At 39.9% G+C, this 10,343-nt stretch overlaps 2 protein-coding genes and 1 long non-coding RNA gene across 4 annotated transcripts in view; 1 reads left to right on the forward strand and 2 right to left on the reverse strand.

The window, feature by feature from the left end:
• Positions 1-4,563, reverse strand: part of sdr16c5b (short chain dehydrogenase/reductase family 16C, member 5b) — a 9,816-nt gene extending 5,253 nt beyond the window's left edge. The window contains exons 1-5 of one of the 2 annotated variants that reach the window (XM_076972156.1): positions 4,404-4,563; positions 3,889-4,229; positions 1,267-1,398; positions 992-1,091; positions 702-846 (exon numbers count right to left, since the gene is read on the reverse strand). In XM_076972156.1, coding sequence (XP_076828271.1) covers positions 702-846; positions 992-1,091; positions 1,267-1,398; positions 3,889-4,209 — 698 coding nt within the window. In that variant the 5' untranslated portion in view covers positions 4,210-4,229; positions 4,404-4,563. Of the gene's footprint in view, positions 1-701; positions 847-991; positions 1,092-1,266; positions 1,399-3,888; positions 4,230-4,398 lie in introns of both variants that reach the window. The other variant, XM_076972155.1, reaches the window with a different exon arrangement.
• LOC143474659 (uncharacterized) overlaps positions 1-6,147 on the forward strand; it is a 10,545-nt gene extending 4,398 nt beyond the window's left edge. Inside the window, exon 3 of the long non-coding RNA XR_013120827.1 lies at positions 6,094-6,147. This is a non-coding gene — a long non-coding RNA (uncharacterized LOC143474659). The remainder of the gene's footprint in view (positions 1-6,093) is intronic.
• A 121-nt stretch (positions 6,148-6,268) lies between these two features.
• Positions 6,269-9,480, reverse strand: penkb (proenkephalin b). Its single transcript, XM_076972157.1, has 3 exons — positions 8,943-9,480; positions 8,591-8,731; positions 6,269-6,988 (listed from the first exon to the last, which is right to left on the reverse strand). Exons 1-3 carry the CDS (start codon positions 8,946-8,948, stop codon positions 6,362-6,364), a joined length of 774 nt encoding a protein of 257 aa, XP_076828272.1. The 5' UTR covers positions 8,949-9,480; the 3' UTR covers positions 6,269-6,361.
• Positions 9,481-10,343: the final 863 nt, after the last annotated feature.

Here is a 10,343-nt window from a genome sequence, read left to right on the forward strand (position 1 = left end):
CACACGTGAGAAGACACGTCTTTCATCAGGTCATATATACATATGAAGGGCAGACTCTGTTACATGCATTACGCATTTTATTCAGGCCTACTATCAGTAAAAGATGCGTAATGACTTAATGAAAAAGGACTTTGAGGACTTTGTTTATTACTAAGTATCCTTAGAGGTACAGGCTCCTGTATTAATTACCAGAATCTGTGAAGACAAGTGGAAACTTTGAGATAGGTAGATTGTGCTGTAAACTATGACCCAGAATAAACACATCTTATCAGAGGTGCTTAATGACCGCTTTATGACCCCTGACTTACTAACGAAATATATATCTATTTATACAACAACCGTGTGTCAGAAAAGAAAACTTCAGCTCGGTTTGAAGCGTGCTAATTAATGTAAACAGGGACAGAGTCACCCCAAATCTCTGTCACGCAAGGCAGCTAACACATACCCATTGCCAAAGCAGACACTCAGTTCAGAGACAACTTCATTTACACATTGATCATTTACATATAAGCTGACACGTGAGGCTCTGGGATAGGGAGGGTAAAGACCTGTGCACTTCCCTCCATCTCTCTCTCACTATCTCTACGACATGGAAATGAACAAGTGGCCTGAAATAAGCCCTGGCAAATGTCTTCACTTTAAATACTGAGATTCAACGTATAAAGACTGAATGTTTACTACACGTTGTGAGCATGTGCTACTTTGTATAAGCTCCGTCGAACATTCCAGTGTTGATGAAGAAGGGGCAGACTATGGTGGTCTTCACTCCATCACAGCCAGACGCATGTAGCTCCAGGGCCACGGACTCTGCAAAGCCGACTGCAGCAAATTTACTTGCACAGTAGTCTGTCAACACACACACACACACACACACACACACACACACACACACACACACACACACACACACACACACATACAACTGGATCACTTTTTCATGTGTTATGTGGAAAGGTTGGTATTCCAGTTACACACACAGCATTGTGTGTACCTGCCAGTCCGTTGACCCCGGTAAGTCCAGCAGAGCTAGCAATGCTGACTAGATGTCCATGGTTTCCAGCAATCATTGCTGGGAGAAACGCCTTGTATGTCTAGGAAGAGGTTTGTGGCAATTAAAAAATGTAAAAAATAATAATAACACATCTATATGTGTGTGCTTGTTCATGTATGAGTAAGTGTATGTATGTGAGATAGATAGACAGACAGTGAGTGAGTGAGTGAGTGAGTTAGTTAGTTAGTGAGACAGAGTAATCCAGGTTAACTTACCCAGAAGTGGGCTATACTGTTGACCTCCATTGTCTTCTGTAAGAGGGAGTCAGGGCACTGCAGGAACTTTTTCCCTGTGACAATGCCGGCATTGTTTACCAGGATAGTGACGTCACCAACCTCTCGTTTGACCTACACAGGAAATACAAATTGGATTCATGTTTGCTTTCTCCAACTAGACAATGCACTACTGATTTGTGTTTTCACTTACATGGAAATATATTTACAAGATTCACTACAGAACTAACATGTTTAGAGAATGCTGTGGATTTAGTGCCACTAATAACACAGTGCATGATGTGTGGGTGATATGTTTAAATAAATAAAATACTGCTACTACTACAACTACTACTACTGCTACAACAACAACAACTACTACTACTACTACTACTACTACTACTACTACTACTGCTACTACAACTACTACTACTACTACCACTACTACTATTACTACTACTTCTACAACTACTACTACTACTTCTACAACTACTACTACTACTACTACTACTACTACTACTACTGCTACCACAACAACTACTACTACTACTACTACCACTACTGCTGCTGCTACTACTACTACTACTGCTACTACTACCACTACTGCTGCTGCTACTACTACTACTACTACCACTACTACTGCTGCTGCTACTACTACTACTACTGCTGCTACTACTACCGCTACTACTACTACTACTACTACTACTACTACTACTATTACTGCTACTACTACCACTACTGCTGCTGCTACTACTACTTCTACTACCACTACTACTGCTGCTACTACTACTACTGCTACTACTACCACTACTGCTGCTGCTACTACTACTACTACTACTACCACTACTACTACTACTGCTGCTGCTACTACTACTACTACTACCACTACTACTACTACTGCTGCTGCTACTACTACCACTACTACTACTACTACTACTACTACTACTACTACTACTATTACTGCTACTACTACCACTACTGCTGCTGCTACTACTACTTCTACTACCACTACTACTGCTGCTACTACTACTACTGCTACTACTACCACTACTGCTGCTGCTACTACTACTACTACTACTACCACTACTACTACTACTACTGCTGCTGCTACTACTACTACTACTACCACTACTACTACTACTGCTGCTGCTACTACTACCACTACTACTACTACTACTACTACTACTACTACTATTACTGCTACTACTACCACTACTGCTGCTGCTACTACTACTTCTACTACTACTACTACTGCTGCTGCTGCTGCTACTACTACCACTTAGAAGAGGGACCATCATCTCTGTAATCTAAATTGCTAGTTAGCTGCTAAAGTTAGCGTAACCAGAGCGTTAACTTAGTACTTACTTATCTTGGTAGCTGTAAAAGTTAACATTAGTGATGGCGATTTGTTTCATTAGACTTAGCACGCATTCGTGTGTTTTCTGTAACGTCAGTGAGACCAAAACTTTATTTTTGTAAATAATTCCTTAGTTTCAGGTCCCTACCTAATTTGATTTAAATGTAGCTAAGTTTGATGCCAGAGACAAATGAAAGAAAGAAAAACCTAAAAAAAAATTATTTATTAATGTATTTATTTTTGCATTGTTTAAGCCAGTGCCTTATACTTATTTTAATAATTGTTTGTTGCAACAAGCTGAATATTTCATTAAAGGTTTAATGAACTATGATCTTAATTGTTTTTATTTTTAGTTATAGCTGAAATCTAATGATGGTTATATAATAGCACTTGCATTCTAGTGTGATAAGCTGTATGTTTTATATTCAATTAACGCAAAATCCGATTAGTCGACTAATCATAAAAATTAATCGGTGATTAGTTGACTATAAAAATAATCGTTTGTGGCAGCCCTACTACCACTACAACAACAACTACTACTACTACAACTACTATTACTGCTGCTGCTACTACCATTAATAACTACTACTACTACTACTACCACTACTATTACTATTACTGCTGCTGCTACCACTACTACTACTACTACTACTAGTGGACTTTTTTGCGATAGTAGTGATGCGATAGTAGTGATAGTAGTAGCAGTAGTAGTACTACTACTACTGCTACTACTATCACTACTACTACTACTACTGGTACTACTATCACTACTACTACAACAACTATTACTACTACTACTTCTACTACTTCCACTACTACTACTGCTGCTGCTATTACTATCACTACTACTACAACTACTACTGCTACTACCACTACTGCTACTACTACCACCACTACTACTTCTACTACAACTACTACTGCTACTACTATTACCACTACAACTACAACAACTACTACTACTACCACTACTACTACTGCTACTACTATCACTACTATTACTACAACTATTACTACTACGACTACTACTACTGCTACTACTATCACTACTACTGCTACTACTACCTCTACTACTGCTACAATAATTTTTCAGATTAATGTATACACACTTGTATCTTTTATCATCTGTAGCCTACATATTATTAGAAAATGAAGATTTACAAAACAGTTCAGTATAACTAAACATAAAACAATGAAATATCATCAATCATAAAGACATAGTTAGTAGCTATTGTATGTGCGCGCGTGTGTGTGCGCGCGCGCACGTCTACCTGATCCGCTACTCTGTACACCTCCTCCCGTTTACTGCAGTCACAGGTGTACGTGTGAGCTCGACTTCCATGGCTTTCTTTGATCATACGTGCAGTCTCCTTGTTTCCTTCTTCGTTGATGTCCCACAGAACCAGCCGCGCGCCAAGACGCGCAAATTCTAGCGCAATCAGGCGGCCGATCCCACTGCCCGCTCCCGTCAGCAGAACGATTTCTCCGGCCACACTCTTCTTCCGTGCAGGTATAAACATCCGAAAGAACGCCTCCAGGTTATAGACCACCGAGAAGACGAACACCATCAAAGTCTCTAAAAAGAAATTCATGGCGGCGGCGGCGACAGGGCCTATACAAAAGTGGGGAAGCGAGTTTTCAGTGTCATGATCAGCATCCCAACAACACCACAGCAATCTCCTGACAGATATGGTTTCATCTTTTACAGTGACTTCCGCAAAAAAGTCCACTCATCAGCCCACACGTACCACGACACAACGCTCCAGAGTTAGCACACTTACCTCACCTACGCTAGAAGAGTGTGGAGAGACGGAGTATTCTGTTAATTGCAGTTCTGAACAAACAGCATATAGTCGACCTTTGCACGTTTATATTTCGTGTTTTCCTCCAACCCAAAGGTCAATATTTCACTATCGGGCACAGTAACGGTACAGGATGTAGAAGGCGCGGTCTATTTTTAACTATTTGTAGGCCGCGAGGTATTTGATAAAGTTCTACTGTTAATAATTTTTTTTTCTGTGTATGACAGGTGAAATCTGTGAGGGTTGAACGCTTTCTGAAGTGATACATCTAACCAAGTTGATCGATTATAGAGTTATTTGCATTATTAAGAAATTCATATATGACTTTGGAAATGTGTGGTTATTTTCTGTTCACTGTTGCTTGACCGGATTAGTTATGTAAACATAAACGTTGGCCTTGTAAAATAACATAGGGGCATAAACGAATCTACCATATCTGCTCCATATATGGAAATCTATTCAACTGAACGTGAAGTGTATTGTGTATGTTTCAGTCCCTACCTGATCTGGTACTCAGAAACCGGTTACTTGACACCAGCGCCTCCAGGTCACTTTTTGTTTGTTAATGTCGGCACACCTTTCCATGAGCAGTACTGTTTTAAAGATAGGTTTGTTGTTTTCAGCTCAAACATAATTATAATATTTTTCATTACATTTTTAGGAATAAAACGGACAAGCGTTTTGTTATCTATATTTTAAGCCTATAAAATCTATGATAATTGTTTTTGAAAATGGGAATCACAATCTCCTAAATCTTCAAGGATCTGTGTTTATTCTGTTTTACATAACAGTGTAGTCAAAAGATATACAGAAATACAAAATAAAAGAAACTATTTTAAAATATCGTCTATACCATCTAGAGACACAAGTGAATATAATTGCACGATAAATAAGTGAATTTGTTTATGATAATATAAGTGAATATGTACTTGATATGACTTTAAATAGTCATGTTCTGAGAAGTCTGACATCAGCATTTCAAATGATGTTCCTAGTTTTTGGCATTCACTGTCCCTGTTCATAAAATGTCCGAGAGTATGTTGGTGTATACATGGTGATATAAATGTATCTGAGTGAGTGATATTTCTGAGTGAGTACGCTGCCTGTCTTTTTGACTCTGCTGCAGTCTGTGTAAAATGTTCCATGAATTCTATGGCTCCCATAGGTAACGCCACCAGCCTCGCTGTCGTCAGTAAAACTCAGCTTTTCACTCATATTGAGAAGATATTGATCAAGCGATGAGGCTAGATTTTCCAACAAAACATATCATCTTGACATACTGTAGTAAAGCCACTACTGCAGTGACAATAGACTGAAGCAGCACTCTGAGTGATGGGATGCTTCTCTCGATCACTAGATTGGCACTGGCCTCTTTATTCAAGACAGAAACATTCTGTTGCAGTTTTGAGTGGTTTTATTCAAGCTGTACAGCATATGTCAAATTCAGACTGACACCAAAACTACAGACAGAGGGAAGGACACGTGTGAGGGGGGTTGAAGATGGTGGTTTTTGCTCCTTAAGCAGCGTGTGTACTTCACAGGATACATCTGCTAGCTAGACCTGATAGAAAAACACTGGGCAAGAGGGATGAGGGACTGACGAAGGAATAGGCAGATCAGATTTAGTGATGAAAGTTGTTATTATTTTTAAGATCCGCTCATTCTGTTTTGCAGGCTTGCATCTGTCAAAGATGAACACAGTTAACCACCAAAAACCGTAGAATGACCAGAAACAGTGTTGGAGAGCATCTTGTTCACATTCTGCATATATATATATATATATATATATATATATATATATATATATATATATATATATATATATATATATATATATATATATATATATATAGTACAATAAAAACAATATGATCAAAGAGTAAGGAGATGGAGAGTGGAATGGAACATAATAGCTAATGGCTAACCACAGTCCGCATAGAACTCAGTATCCCATGAAACCTCCATATCTCTTCTCCATCTCTGAAGACTCCTCTTCCTCCTCCTCTTGTGGAGAGCGTTGGAGGAAGCCCCCATAGCGTTTGCTTTCCTCCCACTCTGGCCTGCCCACTCGCCTCATGAACCCACCATAACGTTTCTCTAGTGGCCTAGCCCCACCCTCAGAGGCATAACCCCTCCTCATAAATCCACCGTAGCGCTTAGCCACGCCTTCTAATCCTACAGGACCACCTTTAACATTAACAGTGTTCCTCATAGCAGCCTCCTCCCTCTCACCATCATCTTCAACCTGATTGGCCAGCATGTCTACGTCACTCTTGGACAGGATTTCCCTGCTGCGGTCGACATCATCTGGCTCCAGCCCATATAGCTCTGCCGTCTTCTTCATGAAGCCTCCATATCGTTTCATGAAGCCTCCATAGCGCTTCATGAACCCGCCATATCGCCTCATGAAGCCACCATACTTTTTCTCCTCCTGGTGCTGGGGGTTGGGCGTGCTTTCTCTGGACACTGGCGCTGCATCAGGTGTACTCACAGCGGTCTGCAGGAGACCTTGACACAAACTCCATGAGCCGCCACTGGTTAGAAGCCCCTGGCATTGCAATACACATGCCTGCCAAAACACACCAGCACAGTATATTAGACACACACACATAACATCTGCAACCTTTGGTCTCGTAAACACGCATGAATGCAAATACAATTAGTGACTCCAGCTTAATTAGACTCATCAGCAAAGAGTCTGCGGGGGAAAATATCAGCCCTCTGTCCAATTGCCACAAACATCAAAGGAGACGTGCGATACAACTACCTGCTGTATCTTTCACTGCAGAGTAGTGTGAGTGAGTGAGCAGGCATGAAGCAGCCATAAGCACACTGGTATCCATATGAATACAGATACAACACTAAATGTTCAAAAAGTCTTAGGTCGGATTTGTTAACAACCTTTTAATAACTTCTCTATCAAAGTGTTTTCTACTGTGGTGTCTAGTACAAGTGTTAAATCACATTAGAATGAAAATAAAGGTTTTTGACTTTTACAATTTCTTACTTTATTTAAGTTTTAATATGTACAGTTTGGGGTTTTTTCTGTGTTTTGTGTATGAGTACAAATCTTCATATATAACATTCATATGTTTTGCCCGTATAACATTCAGATGTTTTGATGTCACTCTCACCATGGAATCTTTTTGACCCAATAAAATTAATATTTTAAGTGTATTAAAATATTTTAATGGATAAACATTAAAATTGGGCAAATCTGAAGTTGTGCAGTTGTTTTAACTGAAGTTGTGAAGTTGTTTTAACTGTATTAAAATATTTTAATGGATAAACATTAAAATTGGGCAAATCTGAAGTTGTATATATATATATATATATATACTTCAAGACTAGCTTTCAGCAGACATTGTAAACTACTACAGTCTCTCTCTAGCACCTCACCCCCCCCCCCTCCCCCCCAACGCCCACACACACACTCAGCTTTTGTCACTACCCACCCCCAAAACATTTTAGGGCTGCTTTGATCAATACATCATCATGCACTATAAATGGATTCAGGGAGCATGCCATGCCATTTGCCATTTTGAAAATGCCCCCAATCAATATATCACCACCGTTTTCAAGCACTAAAGGAATATCAATTTATACAACCATATAAGCATCAAATCTACTGTCTAATAAACAAAAGACCCCTTAAAGCACATAATAACGCATGTTATTATTATTATTACTATTATCATTATTATAATTATACCAATTATTATTATTATTATTGTTGTTGTTATTATTATTATTACTATTATTGTTATTATTATTAATGTCTCATTTCACTAACAATAACAAGCCTGAAGATTTACAGTCAGGCTCAGGGCTTAAAAACTGGTCTTATGCATGTAAAAGCTGAAAGAAAAGCAGGTTTCCATTAGACCTAGTTTTTCTATGAGTTAGGCGATTATTTATATAAATAAATTTACGCACATTATAATATAAAATGTATTGAGTATTTAATTTAGTTTCATTAAAATACTTGTTTTGGCTTATGGCGCTTGGTCGGTAGAGATCTGTCTAAATGACCAAGGCAAGGGGCAAGATAAGGGGCAAAATGATAATTCCAAGAAGAACTCGCACACTTGACAGAACATGGCAGAGTTTTAACAAGTATTGCATCTCGTGTTTATGTTGTGGCACGCAACAGAGTACACGGTACACTTACTATATTGTTGATATCTGTTTGTTGAAGCCGCAGGTACATCGAGCAGTACGCACAGTCTGTGCCACAGTCCGCGCTGACGGTCAGCGCAAGACACGCGCTCAGGAATAGTGTCCACCTGAAACTCACCAGGTTCACCGATGGCTAGAGTGGGAAAGAGTTTGGACATTTTTATTATTCCTTGGTTAACTATTACAAGAATCCAATCTAGTGTTATGATTATTTAAAACATCGCAAAACTGTAGTTTTCTTCAAAATGAGGGGAAACAGATTTTGGTAAGCGTAAAACGATATTGTACATATAAGTAACCTTCCTGGTCTAGTAGTAGCCATTTGGAGAGCCAGGTTCACTGACCTTCATCGTGCTCTCTGCTTTGGATCCGTTTCAGTCCCACGCTGTCCGATGCCGCCGAAGTCTCACAAAAAATCGGAGCCACAAGTCTGCCTAACTCCCCAGAGTAAGTGTGAGATGGTGAGAGAAAGAGTCGCCGAGATAGAGGCGGGGTGCGCGCAACCAGCGCAGTCACCGTCTGCTCTCGGGTTCGCGTGAATCACTGGGGGTTTACTGAGCTTTCTCTAGCAGAACTACATCTCACGACACGAATTTCCTTGTCGTGTGCATCCTGTTGAATCTTTTAAAGATCCAGGGGAGCGCGAGAGTTATTTTCCTAGTCCCGGGAAGCCCATTCTGGCGTGAAATGACGCATGGAGTGAAAAAAAATTGGGTGCTGTATGATGATCCTATTCATCGCACATAGCTAATTACGTCAAAGAGTCACCGAAAGCACAACGTGTGAGGTTGGTAGAAGGGGTCAAGTCTGAGGCAACAGGGTCGCTGTCTCCTAAATCACTTCCCAGTGCGAGCTAAATGGACCAGAGGCTTCTTCCCATTTCCTTTAAGTCAATCCGCTGTTTGGTGTCTAGAACCAAAACGCACAAACGCGCACGCACACACACGCACACACCCAGCACGTGCACATGGGGCCCATATAATTCCTATACAGGTCAATAAGATCTCACTGTCTCCTTCAGAAATACGCACCCACCCATGCACCCCTAATTCAGTCTGAGGTGACTGCAGTTAACACCGATCCTTTCACTGGAAGCGTTGAGCACAAGCGCAGTGCACCTTTCAAGCTTTTGTTCCCGCTTTTCTAATACATTTGTATCTTTTCTCTGGCAGCTATTGACCACTGCCTGTACTCCACGCTGCTCTAAAAGCTATTGATTTAGTCTATGAAACACATCTACAGCCACTCGACAGAGGTATGAATATAGCTTTGTTCATTGCTACTCACAAGAAGGCCACAAAGGCAAGTATGAAATATATCAAAAACAAGCAAAAACAGTAAAAAAAAAAAACAGGGGTGTGGTCTTACCACTGATTACTTCTCTAAAACCTGTAAGGTGATCAAATCAAATCAAACATTAATGTTTTGAAAATTGACATACAAATTAAACAGTTTATGGATGCAATGTGGCATTGCACCATTGCTACCTGGTACCAGTATTTCTGGACTATTTTTCATATTATTCGTGACAGGTACCATACGATATCCTGGGAATTTTCTAAGACTCCTTACTTTGAAAATCTGACAATATATCCACTCAGCTCAGCACCAGTACCAAATTATTCTGTATTAGATGGGGGTTGCATCTAGCACCGGCTGAGGATATTTTTGGAAGAAGCAAAGATGAAGGCCATTCTATGGCATGTGATGGTAATAAGTATGACTCGTGAGAGGAGAGAGGAAAA

Source organism: Brachyhypopomus gauderio, chromosome 14, assembly GCF_052324685.1.
Source record: "Brachyhypopomus gauderio isolate BG-103 chromosome 14, BGAUD_0.2, whole genome shotgun sequence".
Taxonomy (NCBI): domain Eukaryota; kingdom Metazoa; phylum Chordata; class Actinopteri; order Gymnotiformes; family Hypopomidae; genus Brachyhypopomus; species Brachyhypopomus gauderio.